This window comes from Solea senegalensis, linkage group LG10 (genome assembly GCF_019176455.1).
Source record: "Solea senegalensis isolate Sse05_10M linkage group LG10, IFAPA_SoseM_1, whole genome shotgun sequence".
Lineage (NCBI taxonomy): Eukaryota > Metazoa > Chordata > Actinopteri > Pleuronectiformes > Soleidae > Solea > Solea senegalensis.
The window spans coordinates 20,118,679-20,139,849 of NC_058030.1; the positions used below are offsets into that span (position 1 = coordinate 20,118,679).

General features: G+C 39.0%; 1 protein-coding gene across 3 annotated transcripts; it reads left to right on the forward strand.

The window, feature by feature from the left end:
• The first annotated feature begins 1,259 nt into the window (after positions 1–1,259).
• On the forward strand, positions 1,260–19,963 carry rfx4 (regulatory factor X, 4). Of its 3 annotated transcripts, none has more exons than XM_044036719.1 (18): positions 1,260–1,492; positions 3,680–3,766; positions 3,912–3,972; positions 5,805–5,928; positions 7,637–7,698; positions 8,284–8,497; positions 8,978–9,055; positions 9,192–9,355; positions 10,262–10,362; positions 10,477–10,535; positions 10,655–10,799; positions 11,089–11,183; positions 12,170–12,287; positions 14,094–14,213; positions 15,271–15,435; positions 15,571–15,736; positions 15,980–16,118; positions 18,661–19,963. In XM_044036719.1, exons 1-18 carry the CDS (start codon positions 1,450–1,452, stop codon positions 18,931–18,933), a joined length of 2,214 nt encoding a protein of 737 aa, XP_043892654.1. In that variant the 5' UTR covers positions 1,260–1,449; the 3' UTR covers positions 18,934–19,963. The 3 variants fall into 3 exon arrangements, with proteins under 3 accessions (XP_043892654.1, XP_043892656.1, XP_043892655.1); XM_044036721.1 differs by having other exon boundaries at positions 15,610–15,736; XM_044036720.1 differs by having other exon boundaries at positions 15,274–15,435.
• The last annotated feature ends 1,208 nt before the right edge of the window (positions 19,964–21,171 follow it).

Genomic DNA, 21,171 nt, shown 5'->3' on the forward strand with positions numbered 1-21,171 from the left:
TCATTTGATGGCTGCACCTGTCCCGTTTTATGAGGCTCTAATAAGCAGATAACGGGAGGGAAATACGACGTCCACTGACAGAGGACAGAGACTCCACCTTGTGCTTATTTGACAGAAAATAATAAGATCCCCATTAGCCACCATTTAAGCTTTTGAATACTGTGCCATTAAATGGTTGTAGTGTTGTTGATATGTAATGTATTTACTTTAAAGCAAATTTGCAATGATTTTTGAGTCGACTTGTTCCATGTACTCACTCCAGCAGCTTTCTTCTTCCTCTGTGAGTCTGAATATAGGTGCACATCACTGTTTTGTCAAACCATGACACTCATGGCATGTTGGTGCCACCCTGTCCCACCCGTGCTCCCAGGTGGCTGCATGGTGCGTGTCAGTGAGTGGTAGCGTTGGTGTCCACGCCTGCGCCGTGGCAGAGCGAGTCCTCCTTTGCTATCCATGGTGCGGTGAGTAATTCAGCCATAATCCGCCTTTCTCCTCTCCCCTCTTCTTTTCCCCTCTCCTCTCCCCCTCTCCTGTGGTTCCATTCATATTCTAATCACAGCTTTCCCTTCTCCAGCTCTCAGGCACTCCATCAGAGCCCTCCCAGCCTCGGGCTTTGCACTTTTACTTCCCCCCCTTTTGTGACCGTTCCCTCTTCTCATAGGCACACTAAAAAAAAAAAAAAAGGTTTCCAAAAGTAAAAAGCGGCTAAAGCTCCCATCAGAAAAATTCACACTTGTGCAGTTTTGGCGTGTGTTGATGTTGCGTCTGATGTGTGACGTGGGGAAAAAAAGTTCTCACAAAGATGCATTAATGGTGGAGTGAGAAGGTTTCGCAGAAGAAACGATGCAACAAGTGTCTGTGGGATGTGAAAGTGAAGTTTAAAAAAACGATGGAAAGGCAGGAGCGGCGGTTGTGCAGGGACGTATGTTTATTTGCAGCTCGGGGGTGTATAAAACTTAAATTAGATGCCATAATGGAAGATGGGGAGGCCACAGTGTTAGGACTGTGTAGATCTAAGCCTCTCTTTTTTTTTCTGGGAGGGAGCTTTTCTTATTCAAAACAGCCCCACAAAAGACTTCCAGTGAGCCTTGCCACATCCCCATCTGACTTGGGGCCATTCATCAGCCTTCCAAGCCTATCAATGACATGTCCCCATCAGGGCTCCTATAAAATCAGCCCCTTTCCCATGAAACATCAGCAAACATTTTGACGGGTCTGGCTTTCCGCTGGATTTCTGAGTCTCAACCCCCCCACCTCCCTCATTCCCACCTCCCCCTCTCTCCTCCGCCAACACCACCCCTCTCCGGGCGAACGTCAGATCCTCAACATCTCCTGTGACGGGCAGTGGTCACGGAAACACTGAGCGAGACAAGGGGAGAGCGGCCGTGGAGGAGGAAACGTGCACTAAGCCATTTTCTTGGAGGAGCCAGCGTTGTTGATGGGAAGAGGATGCATTGCGGGCTGCTGGAGGAGCCTGATATGGATTCCACAGGTCAGTCCTCTTCATCTCTGCATGTCTGGATGGTGTTTAGAGAAATCAGCTTCCGCTGCAGAAGCATGGTGCGAGTTTCTGCCGCTGCACACTCGAGGAAAACTTTCTCTGCAGTCATTCAGAGAGTCTGGGAATATATTTTGTTTTTTGGTTTTAACATTTTTTCCTCTTTGTTAAGTGACCTCAGCACACAAATTCAATTAGAAGTGTGTGATGTTAGAGGACACACTTTTTGGTTGATTTAAGAAAAGTCATAGAAGACACATAATAGTCCTTAAAAGTGATGCCTTGCTGGGGGTTTTTTTTCAAAAAGATTTTTTTTATAAATTGTACCTGATCATCATTAGTGGAGAAATAGAAACAGGTGCAACTTCATGCACCTGCTCTTTTTGTTCATCTTTTCCAGTTGTTAGTCTAAAACTCTGCTTATAACTGAATTTTATTATAAATGCATTAGTGAAATGTCAATTAATGAATGAGGTCCAAACACAAATAATTAGTAATTTGTCTCATCTGCTGAGACACTGAGTTATTTTTTTAATTTGAGAAAATTGGTTAATGAACGATCATGTGGCCGTTTGTGTTAAAGTGGTGCGGTGTAGAGCACTTAAGTCCTGAATGTGTGTTAATAAATGAGTGAACATCTGTTTCACTTGTTGATCAAATTTAATCCAATTATTTAGATCCCCAACTTATCTGCTCCTGTGGCAAATGAAGCTTGAGATCTGAGCCTCTGTGGAGAATTAGCTTCACTTCACTGGGTTCACTTTTTCATTTCCAGGGTTTTAGGGAACAGAAGTGAAAGCTGTCGGTAAAAGATGAGAGATGTCGCTGACAACGCTGCTGTGTTCTTCAGAGTTGATGCATAAATGCTCCGACTGCTGCTGTCGTAGTTTTGCATTATAATTAGATTGTTATCCAGAATACTAATCAGCAGGAGCAGGAAGACAATTGGAGAGAAAAAAAGCTTCTAATGATCATTTTAATTTAACTTAAAAGCTTCTTCCCTGTCTGTGTTTAAACATGATGATAGAACTTAAAGCACAACCTGATTTAAACATTTTTTTTCTTTACAAGCATGTGCCTAACATGGAGATCAAGATCCTCGCTTAGTGAAAACTTCTAAAACTTTTCAGCCTCTGATTCTCCACCATAGGCTGCACCAACAGGTCGTCCTGCCAACAGTTTATGCTAGCAACAGCTGTTATGGTGACTGTTGTCATTTCATTTACACACTAAAAAAGAGATGAATAAATTTTCTAGAAACAGTATGTAAGGAGTTTTTTGTTGTTGAAGGTGTAAAAAGTAACTGCTGTGGTGTTTTATGTTGATCCTGTACGCGCTGGATACAGTTGTGAGGCTTTGCCTCCTAATTTCCATTTAAGGTTACATAATAGGTTTTGTCAACCAATTTAATAACAGACATTTCACTTTGTATTCACGTCTCCGTTTAATATGCCTGGCTAACAATAAATAAGCTGGATAAGCAAGATTCAGAAAGTGCTTTGTTGCTTTCACATAAAAAAAAGAACATTAGTTACACACAATTTCATCCTCAATTATATTTATCAAATACTGAAATGTCTGTGTGAAAGAAATAAAAGAATTGTAAAGGGATTTCCACTCTGTCAGGCAGTTCCTACATAAAAGCACTGGTGTTTTGCTGCAGCTCGGTCACAGAAAGCACACCAGTCGTGCCATTTCTAAGTAGAAATTAAAACCGGACAATGGCCTCTGTTCCACCAGAATGCTTCAGTAATGTGCACGGGCTCTTTTAAGCAGGCGTGTTCGCGCAGATTCTCCTGGGAACAATGCTGGATTCCTGCCGTCTTGGTGAAAACATCTCAAATAGAGCCATGGCTGCTGCGCTGCCCATACAATCGATTGTTGTCAGCTCGCCCTGTCACGTAAGTGACATTTATAGTGTCCTGTATAGGCAGCGATTGTCAGTGTTTATAAACTAAACTAAACTAAAGCTTTATTTACAAAAACGAGACCGGTTCAACAAAAACTCCTTTTTTTCCCACCAAATGACAGAAAGGATCCACTGTTAAAGCCTTAGAATCATGTTCTTTTTTATCAAAGTAATACATCGTCTAAATGACAAAGTAAATATTAATATTATTATTTTCTGAGTTGTTCTAAAAGGTGATTTATGCTTCTTCTTCGTCTTTTTTTTTTTTTAAGAGAGTTGGATTGAAAGATGCCTCAACGAGAGCGAAAGCAAGCGATACTCCAGTCACACGTCTCTGGGGAACATGTCCAACGATGAACGTAAGCACAAACAAACACACGGCGTCACACTTAAACTGACACCGCCGTGTCACACACGCTTCAGTGCAATAAATGCTCTCGTCATGTCCTGCACGTTACTGCGCCAGTTTTTAAATAAACTCACTAAATGTGTCGTGTTTCACAGATGAAGAGAAGGAAAATAACCGAGCCTCGAAACCACATTCGACACCAGCTACTCTGGAATGGTGAGTCTGAGAATTAATCTTTGTTTTTTTTTTTCACTCAACTTTAAAAGGGAAAGCCACAGAAGGGCGGTGGGGGGATTAATTAATCTATATTAATTAAGTACTTAGAAGTGAATACAATTAATTCACTTCAAAACAAATGTAGACTCCCAATTAAAAAAAAAATGTGTGGAACATAAACAAAATGTATGTAAACAGAAAATGAAGTTCACATTGAGTCAATTTTAATTTGTGTTTTTGCTGCTCCTCATCCTATCACACACTTAGATGACATGAACGTTATTTTTGACATCATTATATCGGGAAACGTGAGGTTTAGTAAAAAAAAAATGTTTTTTTAATCAAAAAACATTTTGTATTTAATTTCAGCAGATTAGTTTTCTCTATTTTAAGTATAATACAAACCCTAACACATGTATGGCCTCTCTGTGGCTCAGCCTGTGAAATAGCCACACGACCAATGACATCCTGAACTCAGTAGCATGAAGACACACATGGACTGAAATGAATATTAATAGTGATTTAAGCTGCACTGTGGGAGGCTGACACCCACAGGGAGGAGGATGAGTGGAGTCACTCACCTGTTGTCATATATCCTTTGTGAAAAGAGGCATTAAAGTCATAAATGCTAATGCACTCTCCAATAATAATTGTAATGATGATCATTTAATAGAGGGTTTAAAACTAACCCATTATAACAGGCAGTATATGTTTGTCATCTGTCAAAGTTTATTAAAATCCAGTTTGCATTATGTATATTATTATAAGTATTATTGTATTATAACATTACAAAACAGCAATGAATGAATTGGCAGATTTTAAAAAATGTGAAAATTGTCCTTTTTTTCAAAGGTCATAGCTTTCTGAGTGAAAGAAAATTATAATAACTATTCATGTCACAAAATAAAGGGCAATATCAGAGGACTTTATTTAGGACTTTTGATTCTGAATTTGCTCCTTTATGCATTAACTCTTATTCTGCCAACAATAACAAAAGGAACTACACACATGGAAATACATATATAATATAAAATATATTTGACTTATTGAAGAAAGATTTGTTTGACATATATTAAAAAGTCAGTAAATAGACCAGTTTCTTTAAAAACATCTGGACCATTAGGGGGCAGAGAGTCACACTTAAGAAACAAATAGTGATAGTAATATTTATTTTATCACAAATACTGAGTGTAAATATGTTCCAAATATACCAACAATGTTTAATTTTCTGAAAGTTAGGAGATAAAAAGGACCAGGCTTTGGGAACATACAGGAGTGCATCATCAGCATAGCAATGAAATCTATACTATCATTTACACAGAAGGAAGGAAGGAAAGAAAGTAACAGATAAGAGATGAAGCATTAATGTCACAACAGGGAGGTCAACAAAAGTCTCCAGATGCTGTTTGTGCCTCATATACATATATATATAAAAAATACAATGTAGTGACACTGACAGCTCCAGAGAGCTTTTGTCATGCAGGACTATAATAAAAGCAGTATGATCCGTTATAAACTGGAACAAATGCACATGATCTCTGCAAAAGTGTAATAAAATATCCTCACAAAAATGAATTTATCTTATCTATTTTTCCACAACAAAGTCACCTGCTTCTAAATTCGACCTGATTCGACTTCTGGTTTGTTTATTTACTTACCTTCTTATGTAAATTAAAAAAAAAATACATTTAATAATGTCACATCATTAGATGCACTACATCACAGTCCTTTGCTGATAGTGGCACAGTAAATTCCTCTGTATTATATCTACACTGTTTACAAATACCAAACCCTTTTTGTGACACTGATGAATTCTATGATCTTTTCTTCAGGCTAGAGGAGAACTATGAGATAGCTGAAGGTGTGTGTATTCCCCGAAGTGCCCTCTACATGCACTACTTAGACTTCAGCGAGAAGCAGGACACACAGCCTGTGAATGCGGCCAGCTTTGGAAAGGTGAGATTCAAAAACCCCTGTAGAGATAAAGGTTGTAGTATCTGACAGCTCATCATCCTAAAACCCAGCATGAAATGTCTTACAATTCCATAAAGCAGCGAACTCTGTACCATTGTCACTGTGTTTTCTTGAAGCATAATTGTTTGATTAGTGATTTTGAGCTGCATTTATTAAAAAGCAAAATGTGTAACAACTTGCTTCAACAACATATATCCCCTATGAAAGCAATAATCCCAATAATCTCATCAATTCAATCAGCCTAATGCATTAGTCTGACCATTTCATGGCTGGGTTGGTTCTGTGCTGCAGCTCTGGCTGCTGAGTTGGAATAATATTGTCTGAAGCTCAGTGTGAAGCAAAGCTCTGTGGTCGCTCACTGAACACATAATCTAGAGCCAAAGGAGATGTGCTTTCGTCTGTTCCCACAACCCCGAGAAGTTCCTCGTAGCCCTTCCTACCCCCAGCCATCGCCTGTACTCTGGACTCCAGCCCCAATCCCCAACCCCCAACCTCCCGGGCCCACCCCCCGCCCCTCCGCAGCTCCTGTCGGAAGATATTGAAAAAGAGAAGGGGCCTGGATTAATGTGTAATTAAAGGAAATTTGGAAGGGTGAGATGTTGCGGAATGTTAGATCAGTGGCTGGAGCAGTGTGGGGTGTCCTTTAGGAAGGCTTCATTGATTCAGGACAAAAAAACGAGAGAGGGCCCGGACTGCCTCCCTGTCTGCTCATTTATCAAGCGGGGCCTGACAGAAACTTCACAGCTTGGCCTCTTTTTTCATCCCACACAATGGAGAGCTACACTGTTTGCTAAAGTTTCTGCACCAGGAGCTGGACCAAGGATCCAATCTCTTTGGACATAAAGAGAGGAGAGGAAGAAGGAGGGAGTGGAGGAGAGAAAGAGAGTGTGAAGGAAAAGGGGATGGGGTGGATGGATGAGGGGACACTGTTGGTATTGGGGGGGGGATACGACTGGATGTCATAAATGGATGGTTCTCAATGCTTTTATTTTCCTCTCAGACCTCCCAGTGGACACAGCGACGAGACTTTTACGTCGATCTGCTGACAAACTTTACTAAATGACCCGTCATTGTGTTTTAATCTGTTACCTTCAGGCAGACGTTGTAGAGCGAGCAAATGTAAAACCAATGTCTATCACACCACTCAATGAGGAAATGGCTTCATTCTGTCATGAATCTTCATAAGAAAGAGTCACTTATACTCTGGCACATGTCACTTATGGTTACTGGTTCTTAATGCCTTGTTTTTATTGTTTTTCTTTATTGTTTTAGAGCAGGTGCAATACTCATCTTTTTCATTCTGTTTTAATATTATGTGAATTGGCTGTGTATTCTGCAGCTCTTGTAACACCAAAGCCCAAGAAAAATGTCTGAAAGTCTATTTGTTTTGATTGATTTGATCTTTTTTTTTTTAATCATAAAGACTGAATATCATGAACATGTGCAGTATTTTCTACTATGTAATATTCAGTATACTGTCTGTATTTTCTTCCACTGAGTTAAAAAAAATACTTGATACAAAGATAAGATTTGACTTATTGACATGTCTCCTGTTTGCATGCCTTTTTATTATTTGCTTTAAGGAGATTGTGGCAAATGAATGTGATATAACTCCATCTCTATGTGTGTTGTAACAGCACCCTAACCACTGTTTTTCCTTTTTGTTTTTATTTTATTTTACTATGAGCAGATCATAAGGCAACAGTTTCCAGCCTTAACTACCAGAAGACTGGGAACAAGAGGACAGTCCAAGTAAGTAGGTTATGATTGTTTTGGGTCACAAAACATGGAAGGAAGTTTGGAAAGTTGCTAAAAATGTATAATAAGCATATTTTTACAACATTGATATCAGTAAAGCTCTGTCTAAATCCTTATATTGTTACACTTTATAATAGTATAAAAGGACACAGTTCCATCTTGTCAATAACAAAGGTAATAGTGTGTTGATAAAGAGATACTATTACAGTAATACCGTAATATTTGCAAAGCAATATTAAGATAAGACATACAACAAGTTTGTCATATGCACTGTGAAAAACTATGAAATTCTTATTTTGCCAGTTTCTTTTACACAAAATAATATAAAAATGGACTAGGTTTTAACTTGCTCATGACCACCAGTTACCATATTATAAAGTTGGATTTTCATCCAACTGTATGTCCCACCCACATTTTATATTGTTATTTCCAAGATTTTAGTTGGTAACTGTTACAAAGTTGTCACCATATGATTGCTATATAGTTACTGTTCTGTAAAGTACAGTGTTAAGATATAGTTTTTACTGCTACTTGATCAGAGAAGAATAACGTTGTCGTCACTGCGCGTCTTCTCCTCAGGTACCACTACTATGGCATCGCAGTGAAGGAGACCTCTCAGTACTATGACGTGATGTACTCTAAGAAGGGAGCGGCGTGGGTGAACGAGACAGGGAAGAAAGAAGTCACCAAGCAGACAGTGGCGTATTCACCGCGCTCCAAACTGGGAACCCTCCTGCCAGAGTTTCCAAATGTCAAAGACCTAAATTTGCCCGCCAGTCTGCCAGAAGAGAGGGTAAACAGGAGTTTTAAAAGTCCATCCTTATTCCCCCCCCCTCCACACATCCCTCTGCTCCCATCTCTCCCTGCCATCTCTTCGTCTCTGCGCCCCCTCTGGCTCTTTTATCTGGAATTTCACTGGGTTGGCGTTTAGAGAAGGACCCTGAGGATTTATATGCTGGCTCCTCACTAACTCTTAATCTTTTGGGGGAGATAATAAGATCTAGCAATGACAAAGGACAGGCACTAGCTGTCCGGCTTTTAAAGAGGGGCCATGATTTTAAATGGTTTGTGCTTTGCTGATCTCTAAAGCTCGTTTTTATATTAGTCTGCTCCAGCCTAGACCTGGTATGTGTATTTATTGGTTCACATGCTTTGTTAGAGATTTATTTTCTTGTTTTTGTACCACTGTTGTTTTTTTGTTGTTTTTTTTGAGGAAAAAAACGGCCATTAAGTCTGTGATGCAATTAGATTAATGTTTTGTTGTTGACCACAGGTGTCAACCTTCATCATGATGTACAGAACGCACTGTCAGAGGATACTGGACACGGTTATTCGAGCCAACTTTGACGAGGTAAGGCATCTTGTGTTTTTTAGCATTATCTTTTAAAATCAGCTTCTCTTTTACCAGAAGTCCAAACAAAAAAGTGTGCTTGTATTTAACAAATTACTTTGTTCTGTATTCCTGAATGTCCTGGTGTTTCTTTCAGGTCCAGAGCTTCCTGCTGCACTTCTGGCAGGGCATGCCGCCCCACATGCTCCCTGTCCTCGGCTCCACCACGGTGGTGAACATAGTGGGTGTTTGTGACTCCATCCTCTACAAGGCCATCTCTGGGGTGCTGATGCCCACTGTCCTGCAAGCACTGCCTGATAGGTGAGTGGTGCTCTTACATTTACTCACAGTGTGCTCTTTACTGAGCTACTAAACATTTGTTTGTATTTGTGTGTGGTGCTGTACGCGCTGCAGCATTTAGATTACACTGCAGGGTTTTTCCCCTGAATATAAACACAATTTACTAAATTGTTAATAAAACATTAGTAAATGAGTTAGTTGTGGTGTTTAACTGTGATTGGCATCTGTAATGTTGCTGCTCTGCTCTGAATTCATTCATTTATTACTTCTCTTTTGTCCTGGTTCTTGGTATCTTCTCCTTCTTTTCCTTCCCTCTTTTTCCCCTCTTCTCCTTCCTCTCCATCTTCTGTCGGTGTTTGTCTTCTTCTTTCACGGCCTTGAAAATCCATTGTACTAATTTATAGGTTGAGTATTAGTGTTTGGCATTAAGTCTTCCGACAGCTCCTTAGCATGTCTTGTCAAATGATCTACGCCACATTTAAATTGTGACCACTGATTGGCTGCCTGGAAAAGTGCCCATCAATCACCTGGTGTGAAATTTCGAACAATATTTATGTATAAAAATGATGCAAAAGTTGCAGTCGCATTTTGTGCCAGCCTTACCTTGACAGGTCAAGGTCTAAAGCAGGGATTGAAGTTGAAAAGCTTTAAATTCTGGTCTGAGCTTCACAGTTTGGGAAAGAAAGCTATTTAAGAAGAAGTCGGTTATAGTTGACTCTTGTCAGTTAATCACTTCCATCAATTGTCTGGTTCCAGCTTCACAAATTGTGAGGATTTGTTCTTTTTGTTCTGTCACACATGAAAGAAACGTAATCAGTCTTCGTCAGCTGACTGATAAGTTTAGATATATAGATTTTCTGCGTCACTCACTGATTTAAATCATTCTGGGTTATTTATTCTTTTTATGTTTGTCCATCTTTTCCACAGTTTGACTCAGGTTATTCGAAAATTTGCCAAACAGCTCGACGAGTGGCTCAAAATAGCACTTCACGACCTTCCTGAAAATCTGAGGAATATCAAATTTGAACGTAAGTATGAAATTACTCTTAGAACTTACATTTCTTTTGTAAAAAAAGAATAGAAGAATAATAATAATCCGTTGCAGGAGTAATCACTTTTTTTCTCCTCTTTTCTGTTCCCAGTATCAAGGAGATTTTCACAGATTCTGAAGCGACAAACATCGTTAAACCATCTTTGTCAGGTACTTATCATGATCTGAATGTTTTTCTTTTTTAATAAAATCCATATGAACACACACACAGCTGATAAGCAACATGGGTATATTTGTGTTAGTAATATTGTTGATACATCTGTCCTCAGGCGTCGCGGACTGTAATAAACAGCGCTGACATCACCTTTCAAATGCTGGAGGACTGGAGGAATGTGGACCTGAACAGCATCACCAAGCAGACACTTTACACCATGGAGGACTCACAAGAGGAGCACAGGCAGCTTATTATCCATTGTAAGTGTATGCAGTTAAACACATCCAGCAGCACAGAGAATTACACTTAACTTCCACACAAACAACACACACCAAGGAACAATCATTCCCACGACCAGCAGAGTCAAAGCATTAATGATGGAGACCAAGAGGTTAAATAAGTTCAACCTGCTCTGAAACACCCTGTGGAGCATCTCCACTCGTCGTCACTGACGGGATCACAGGTCACAGATGCTGTCACAGGAAGATGCATCCAAGTCTGCAGCCATGTTGAATCCTGTGTAACGTCACGTTCTGCCTCCCGTCGTAGTGTATCAGGAGTTTGATCGTCTCCTGGAGGAGCAGTCGCCCATCGAAGCCTATATCGAGTGGCTGGACTCCATGGTGGACCGCTGTGTTGTCAAGGTCAGATTTCACTATTCTTCTTTGCATTTGTTTAGTAAATCAGCTGGGAAAACCTTTGCATGGATTAAATTTAATGTGTAACGATGATTTCTTTAATAATAATGATAATAACCTTAATGTATAGATACAAAGTGCTTAACTGTGCAAAAATAAAACCTGACAGAGTATAGAAGCAGAATGAAATCCAATAACTATTATAACATTCATTAAAGCAAACAAGACAGTGTAAGGAGGCTAAAGCTGCAATCATACTTTTTAGTGATTAAAAACCTAGCTCTCTTTGTGGATGCAAGAAAATGTTATGCATTAAAGTATTGCAGTATTTCATGGTGTGATACTCTATCAATTATTTGTTGCTTTGTATCTATATGTAAGTATTCTGGACAGTGGCTTTATGTTGTTTTAAAGCCTTCTGCTGCTTGTTTATGCATATCGGATAGTTATATTTACCTCTGAGGGAAAAAAATTGCAACATATCAAGTTGCTTATAGCATTGTAATATCATGATATAACATCTCATCCCCTGTATCAGGAGATGTATTCCATCACCAGATACAAAGCTCTATAGCTGTTTAATTTTGGCAGACAATTTAAACCGTGTTGGTAATTTCTACTAAATATTTGTGCACAGCAGCTCATTCTGTCCTTAAACAGACACCTGTGGCTTGAAGCCACTTGTTTCTGCATGTCTTTTTACACAGAGGCACTTAGGCTGCAATCCTCCCAGTTAATGATGTCTTCAAGCTTCCCATTTGCGTCCATTATGGCCAGATATGGGCTTGTAAAATTTGGTCACCCTGGCAACGTCTTGGACTGCCCAGACAATAGTTCAATAGGAAGGCGTGTCCCCGGGGGCAAATTAAATAGTTGACTTGTTGACATGTTTTTCGTTCCTGAGGGTTAAGCCCCAATACGGACCCAGGGGTTAATTCTGCCCCGGCATCTCCACCCTTCCCCCTCTTTTCTCATGGAAATGTTCTCTCTAGGTGGCAGGGAAGAGGCCCGGCTGCCTGAAGAAGGTGGCCCAACAGTTCCTGCTGATGTGGTCGTGTTTCGGTACCAGAGTCATCCGGGACATGACCCTCCACAGCGCGCCCAGTTTTGGTGAGCTGCTAATGCTTTGTCATCATTCCTGCAGCAGACAGGAAGTACACGCTGTTGATAGTGTGATACAGAATAGTTCTTTTGATGTTATTATTATTTTACTATGTCCAGCACAATGTGTTATGGAAACATTTTTTTTTTGTTTTTTGCTTCACTGATCTGATAAAGTATAGCAACTATTTTTACAAATTATGTATATATATGTATATATATATACATACATATATAGATATATGTAATATATTATATTATATACATATACATATTCATGAACCAGATAATTATTTTCATAATTAATTAATATGTAAATTATTTCCTCAATTAATCGAGTGAATTGCAAATTGAAAAATGCTGATCAGTGTTGACCAAACATGGAGATGAAGATGTTCTCCAATATCTTGTTTTGTCCACAAACCAAAATTATTTAGTTTTAATGATTTTCTTTGTTATACCAAAATTGACCAAAAAATTGACCAAAATTGACTGTTACGTTCCGAAATGATTAATTAATTGCTTCAATTTTATTATACAAATATACAATATAAATATTTCAGGATATCTGTGTACAAGAACTAATTATTCATAAGTGGAAATAAAATCAGAGAAAATGTCCTCTCTTTCCTGTACTTGCGCCCTGTGACCCTGTCTGTGAATATCAAAGACACAGCTGGTTGCGGTGTTTTGATAGAGCAGGTCTTCGTGCACAAACAGCTAATTAACAAAAGCCGACCCCCCTTTTCTCCCGATTTGTTTGCCTGTCTTTTCCATTTTATGACCGGTCAGTATTATACCCTGCTCCCCTGAATAGTCACAAGTGTTTATTATGCGCACGGCAGCGGCAGGGACCAGCACAATGGCACAATTGTGACACTCCCCCACATGCCAAGGTCTCATCTTCTGTGTGACCCCAAGGTCGACCGACATATTTCTGGCACTGATTCTGTGCATGGAAACAAGCGCACTTGCCTCTTTTTAATAGGGGCCGTGCTGTCAGTGCTGCAGGATGTGAAGTCATGAAACAGATGTTTGTAGGAATGCTTCCGAATTTTTTTTTCCCTCTTTAAATCTTTTTTTATGTCTCAGGATAAAGCAGTAGAAACTTAGTGTGTACACATATATATGTATATAAATCTATATATATATATATATATATATGTATATATATTTATATATATATACACACTTTGTGAATGATTCATAGAAAATGAATTTGATTTTACAACAGCAACTTTGAAACATTCCAAACAAACTATATTATGCCTTTTTTTTTTTAAAAGGTTACATGATTATGTCTGTTTGCAAACTTAAGTTAAGCTTAAAAATTACATAAAAACATCAAGTTTAACAAAATAATATTGTTGTTGAGAGAGCCAGGAGAGTTATTTTGCCATTTTCCGGGATTATACCAAATAAATTTAAATTCATCAAGGGATTAGGTTGAACATGAGTATAAAAGACTTTAAAACTGGAGTGAGGAGTGTATGCAAAAACAGTTCTGTTGGATAGAGGATTATATCCAGTGCTTTGACTTTATGGATGAGGAATGACTTCTGTATAAGATTATATCCCAGAGCATTTCATCGAGGCAATATATTCAAGTCATTCTCCTAATGAGCACTTCAGTCTCATGCACAGGAACTCCTGAAGATGCACAGGCTTCTTTTCCAGTTGAGTCTCCTGGTCACTGAAGTCACTGTGTTAATCACAGTTCATTTGACGTCACATCGTAGGGTTTGGATATTAATGACACTTTGATTTAACACTCTGTTCTCCTGTGTGTGTGTGTGTGTGTGTGTTTGTGTCAAGGCTCCTTCCACCTGATCCACCTCATGTTCGATGATTATGTGCTTTACCTGCTGGAGTCTCTGCACTGTCAGGAGAGAGCCAACGACCTCATGATGGCCATGAAGGGCGAGGGCAGCACAGGTGAGCTCACTGCCTGCACGTCAAATCAATAAGCACTGACTGTTCATCTGCAAAGAGTGATAATAACAATAATAATGCTTTTTCCATGAAAAGCCCTGTGTGGTAGTTTGCTGACAAATTGAGAATTAGCTGTTCCAATCATTTAAAATCATTTCATTTGCATTCAAGTTTTCCACTCCTTTTTAACACTTGTTGTACCAGACAACAATTAATTACCTAAATGAATGAGCATGTATTTCTTTATATACAGTTTTCATTTTTTATTTATATATTTTTTTCAAACGAGTCCTCTCTGTGCTCACTAAAATAAAAATATGTATGTATAAACATGTGTTAACTACTTCAAATGTCAAATTACCAAGATCTTAAGGAGCTTGGATTCAATAAATCTTCATTGTAATATTTCATGGACTCTCATACAAGTACAACATTTGAGAATAAATTAATTAATATGCAACACATAGCAACCGTGTGAGGGTCCAGTGTGTGAGAGTTAGTGACATCTAATGGATAAATCCACTCACCCTTCTCTTTCTCAAGCATGTCAGGGAACCACGGTGACCTTCACGTAACCGAAAAGTTGTTGTTTTCCACAAGCTGTCCATCAGCTGAAGAGGTTTCCAAAGATACAGCTGTTTTAAAGTATTATTTATCTAGTTTGTTAAAGTTTAGGTCATAGTCATGTAAGATATTGTAGAAACATGGTGGTGTAAGATTGTAGCTTCTATAGAGCACAACCCTTGTAGGGGAAAGTCGAATTCAAAGGCTACAAAAACCAAACAAATTTAAAATGATTGTACACTAATACCAAAGCAAACATGGGTAGTACAGTATTCAGTTTCTGTCAAGAAAGCCCTCCAAAATGTTACATACTTCACCTTTACCTTTTAGTAGTTGCGGTTGAAGGTTAAAAACATAATATTTCATTTTATTTAGCAACATTTTGTACATGTTTTATTTATGACATTTTTGAGTTTGAACTTCTCAGCAGTTAGTTCAGAACACAGCAACTCTCTACTGTTTGATTGTCTAACACTTTGTCTGCTTGCACCTTTAGCAGAGAGAGAGGAGGATTTCACGCAGACAGAAACCACTCCCACCTCTCCGTCCCCAGGATCCTATTCTCCTGCCCGCTCAGTCCACTCGGTGGGTATCTCCTCGACCAGCTCCCCCACAGCGGCCTTGTCCCCAGAGTACAGTGGAGTCACCACCACCACCACAGGTGAGGCACGCATCACTGTCACGCACACACACACACAAACACGAAGATTAAAGAAGCAGCGTGTAACAGGTTTCACTGCACATAGTTTCTCTGCGCCAACACATTTGTCTCTGTGTCTATATATGTGTCTACCAGGCGCTGTTCAGTCATATACCTGGTCCCTTACATACACAGTGACAACAGCAGGCGGTGCCACTCCAGAGGCCGGACAACAGCTGTCCTGTATGAGGAACAGCGCCCCAGTCCCTCCACCGTCCTCCGCACACCGGATGCCAGTCTACGCCCATAGAGAGGAGCATGGGTAATTATGATTTCTACATCAAATCACTTTGGAAATAACAGAATTTTGTTAAACAGTTACGTCCTTTTTGTTGTTGTTTTATTTTGAGCAGAATAAAGGACAGGTTTGGATGTCATTTTCTGGAGATGTAGCTTATCGTCCATGGGAGAAATTATTATTTTCTCAACACTGTGGGAAACTGAGCAGCCTTGATGTTTTGAGTGCTTCCTCTAGTTTCTAAATGCATTGCTCACTATATTCCAGGTACACTGGTAGTTACAACTATGGCAGCTATGCCAACCAGCATCCTCACTCCCTCCAGAGTCAGTACCCGAGTCTGACCCAGGAGTCCCCAATCCCAGGCCCCCTCCACTACTCCGCCTACCACCGCTCCTCTGCACAGGTCAGTCTCAGTCGATCCAAAAAATTGACTCAACTTCATTTAAAGGGAATGTAATTACTTGACAATCAATTATTGTAATCTTTATAACTGGGGACCCACTTTTTAAAAGCATATTTGTGCATCATATAAAGTTTCTTACTACTATTACTCACATTTCCATTTCACCTAATTGTATTTTGAAAACCTGACATTTCCAAGCAATAAATGTTTTATAAATAAATCGCAACTTTATTATTTATTTAATCAGGTGTTGTTTAATTGGAGTAGATGGCTGAACAAATAATGCCAATATGAATGATATATATGATTATATTATTATTATCAGAAACTCTCTTTTTTTGTATGAGAACATCATCGGATTTAGTGTCGCTCTGAGATGGAGATGCTGATGTGACAGCTAATGCCATGATAGATATGAATTTACTTTTTTGATGGTAATTTCCTGTGGAGGGCCCTCCAGCCTCCGCTGCCTTTACGGTGGGAGGAGATCAGCTGGGCCTCAGCGCTCACAGTGTTTCTTAAAGGCCTCGAATCACTTCTCTCAACACAGCGGAAGCAGAGGAGTGAAAGGTGGCTCAGCCCAGGCCAAGAGGGGCCCTGCTCTGTTTCTCCTCTGTCCAGCTCTCAATAGTCTCTTCATCTGTTTGAGTCGGTTGCCAAAGAGCAGGGCAGCGGGGCATTTATTAAAATATTGTTATTCAATGGTCTCTTTTCTGCTTGTGAACAAGAGGCAGCTAAGGCGTCTGTTCTGCTCTCTGACCTGCAGTGACTGTCTTTTTCCATGTCGTGATCCCCCATAATGGATTCAACTGTCTCTCTGTTTATATTTAGTTAGAAAAAGGAAAAGGGTCTTACTTCCACTTTTTTTTTTAAGATCGTTTGAGCTTAAATCAGGCACAATGCTGGAGCTTTGTCTGTGTGAGAAGTTAGAAATGGAGCTGACACCAACAGAAAACTTTATCAGATCCCCATCTGCCCAAAGTATTTTTGTCAGCAGGCAGATTTCTTATTGGCTGTTTGTGGTCTGTCACCATGGGTAACAGAAATAACACAGAAAAAAACACTTCTCCAGCTGATGTCTAATTGTCTTAAGTGGCTTAATTTTCTATTTTGACTGATCTGATACAACATGTGAAGCAATTTCCCCTGACAGGAAATTACTGTTGGCAGGGTTAGGTCACAGCTTGTGCCACAGAGGTTAGCATGGTATCAAATATAATATCAGCATGACAGTAACTTTCTCTCATGTCCTCTGCAAAAGCCCTTTCTACAGTGAAAATAGTGCATCTTATGTTTTATAAGCTAATTTACACTTATGTTTTGTTCTTTGATGTGTTTGGTTAAAGTTTAGGCTGGAAAACATTTCAATAATTATTGAGGAAGTAAATGTTAATTTTTTGATACTTCGTATCAGCTTTCCAGGAACAAAGCAGCCTGCAACGGTTAATTTCTGTCTCAAGTAAACTCCACCCAAAAAGCCCATAGGAATTTACTTAATATTAATGTTATTATTATTATTATTATTATTATTATTGTTGTTATTATTATTGTTATTCTTATTATTATTAGTAGTAGTAGTAGTATTGTTGTTATTATTATTATTATTATTATTATTATTGTTGTTGTTGTTATTAATAATAATAATAATAATAATAATAATAATAATAATAATAATAATAATGATGATGCTGATGATGATGATAACAATAATAATAATAGCCATATTATTATTGTTGTTGTTGTTGTTATGATGGTTATTATTAACCATAATAGTAATTATTATTATTATAATAAATTATAGTTATTATTATTAACCATAACAATAATAACCATAATAATAATAAACTATTAATTTAATTCTGACAAAAAATAAAGCAATACCATCTTTGGAGGGATAACATGCCAACTATTTCTTCAAAGCCAAGCTAAGCTAAGGTAGCTGGCTACTTGGTGTAACTTCACATTTAACAGACAGATTTTAAGAGTGATTTTGATCTTCAGACAGTGAATAAGGGTGTTTTAATGATAGGAAGGAAACACTTTGTGTTGTCTTTTAGTTTGGGGGTGGTCAGACTCAGGAGGTGTGTGGGACCTCGGTATTTCTAGAAAAGTAGTAGTAGTTACATTTATTCAATAGAGTGGTTGATGGTTGGTATCAGCCTGTCAGAGCCTGGTTGCAGGTGATATCTGTAAATATTCTTTTGCAAAACATTTCTCAAGGCTTCAAAATGGGAGTTCAGATTCAGTGACGTCATTTGGAGTGGCCTCTCGGTCTCTTCCGCCTTTTGTTATAATGACGTGTGCTGGTTTGAAATGATAGTAGATATAATTTCTGAGTTGATGATGATGACATGTGATGTCTGTCTTTGTTGACCAAACCAGTTAAAACCCAAAGATGTTTCATGTGGTAATATGTAATCAAGGCAATAATCATCAGATTTATTGCCAATTTTGTGGTTTCAGCCTTGTTCTTATTATTGTCCATGTCCTTCTTTCCTGAATGATCCCTCACCTCTACCTTATCTCCTCTTGTCCTCCACAGTACCAGCTCAATGGCCAGATGTCTCGGATGGAGCCTTGCTTGATGAGCGGCACTCCTCGGCTGCACTCTTCACCTGTGGCCACTCGGTGGCCAGATGTATCGCCAGTTAACAGCTGTTACACTAGTCCACCTATGCATTCATCCCGCTATGCCACCTCTGGGGACATGTACTCCCCGCTGGGCCCACGCAGAAACTCAGAGTATGAACACTCACAGCATTTCCCTGGCTTTGCCTATATCAACGGAGAGGCCACCACAGGATGGGCTAAATAGAACAAACTCTGGGACTGCCAACCTGATGAATGCAAAGCCTCTGAACTCCTCCAATCAAGTTCATGAAGATGGAGCAGAGAGTGGAGAGTATCAATGCAAGGTGAAAGGAATCATGGTATGGACATACAGACAATTTGAAAAGACTGGTTATGTAAATCACGCCGATGATTGCAGTATAATATTTTAAAGGATCTCTTTAACGGTTTGATGGAAGAAAAATATGAAATCATTCAGAAAACTTGCAGCAAAATCATTTAAAGAGTGCAATGCTGCTGCTGCCAAGCTGTGCCTTTGTTCTTAGGAATGTACACCTCTGCCAGAGTTTCCCCTCATCAGTCTCACAAGTCACTGCACACATCATCCCACCCACTGTGGGTCAGCGACGTCAGGGACTGATGGATCAGAGCGCTGTAGGCTGTTACTGACGCCAGTACAATCTCGGTGACACCACTGTCTCTCGTTTCTCAGCACTGTGCAGCGTCTCGTCACGAACTCACTGCAGCAGATAAAGCAGAGTCTGCTGCAGGATGAAGATGAGCTTGCACTGCCTTACCGTCCGTTATCCTGGGACAACAGTTACAAACAGGTGACAGAAGTTATAAAATCACAGAAGACCTTGATCGTTGTCTTTATGTTGGATATTGTTTGAACGCTGTGACTCAAAAAACAACTGTGAGTGTATTTTGTTGCAAGATTTTCAGCTGTTTTCCTGTGACACTATTATATATACACTACACTATAACTTTGTGACATGGTTTATCCTTTATTGTTCTCTGTTTTGTTTTGTATGGTTAGTAATGGACGCATTAACCTAGGGTTGTGTGTTTTATAATGCACTCAAAGCTACTGAGGACCTATTACCCTGTGGGTATTTATATAAGAAAATGGGGAAATATCAAAGTGTACAGTAACATGAAGTCTAGTCACTTTTTCTGTAAATAAAAGCACTGAAAAGCATTTGTGGTCACGTTGAAACTGATGTGTATGTGGGGAAAAAGTTGCCACACAAATACAGTAATTTCACAATCTACACACGGTTGTCTTTGTCAAATTGTTGTCTTTCTGTATTCTGTTTCAAAATTGTTAATATATTATTTCATCATTTTAATAATCTTAGTCGTTGTTGGCACTGGAGTAAAATGTTTAATTCCATTATTTTTCGTTTTAAATTCATGAATGATTGAAAATAAGATGGTTGTAATATATTTTAATTTAGGTATTTTAAAGTACATTTAACTTATTTCTAAAATGTTGATTTTTTTTCTCATCCCTAAGCTGATTTTTTTTTTTTTTTACTTCTCTCGGCTACACTTTGGGGGGGTTGGGCCAATGGCACAGGGGCCACACTGCAGAAAGAATTACATTTCAATAGAGAGAATGTCCTGCTGTGCTGGGGTCATTGTACCTCAGTCCTGTAACCTTTGACCTCTGACCCCTGCTAAGGTTTGTATTTATTGGAACATATATCCTGTGTGTTCGCTTTCATTCTGTTGGATTCACGGCTGGGACTTTGAAAACAGAAAACGTGTTAACGCCAACCACAAAAAAAAAGAAGCTGCCTTCTTTGTGATTTAATCACCTGACCTGTGTGTCAGTGTCAATATCCGCTGAGGATTTCACAGGAAGATTGGTGAGTGTGGTTGTGCAGGAGGACACTGCTGAAACAGTGGTCATAACAAATGCCTCCATTTTAAATAAAATAGGTACAGTATGTGTTAAAGAAAATGTTTAAAATAATGTGTTTTCTTGTTCTTATAGTTAAATTCACTGTACATTCATTGTATTTATAAATGGGCATTTGCATAAATCACACCCTGTGGTGCATTGTCCATAATAAAATAATATCTCCAGGGCCAGACTGCAGTCTGTAGTAACATTTATTAGGAAATATACTGTATATCTTACATCACAATGTAGCATCTGCATAGAAACTACTGAGGTCCAAACAACGGGAATAAATCATGATCACACCCAAATGGACAGTGATTCACCAAAGTAAGTATAGGAATACTTTTTTCCATCAACAAGTGCCTCCAGCAGGTCTGAACCAATGTAGCTGCATCACTGTTTTCTATTATACAATTTTATATTTTCTGTAAGATATTTAATATAAAATATCTGCAGCACAGTTATTTATTTTATGCAGATGACAATAGTCTAACTTCAGGTGCAGAGTTGAAACAAGTGGAAGGAGTGGGGTTTGTTTATTGGCACTGGCTCACAGTAATGGACAGATCC

Bases quoted from the DNA above. Each gene is read 5' to 3' on its own strand.
- rfx4 (XM_044036719.1), top strand. From the start codon at position 1,450: ATGCATTGCGGGCTGCTGGAGGAGCCTGATATGGATTCCACAG. The intron at 3,767-3,911 runs GTAAGCACAAAC...CGTGTTTCACAG, and splicing joins GAACATGTCCAACGATGAAC to ATGAAGAGAAGGAAAATAAC. The intron at 14,214-15,270 runs GTGAGCTCACTG...TTGCACCTTTAG, and splicing joins GAAGGGCGAGGGCAGCACAG to CAGAGAGAGAGGAGGATTTC.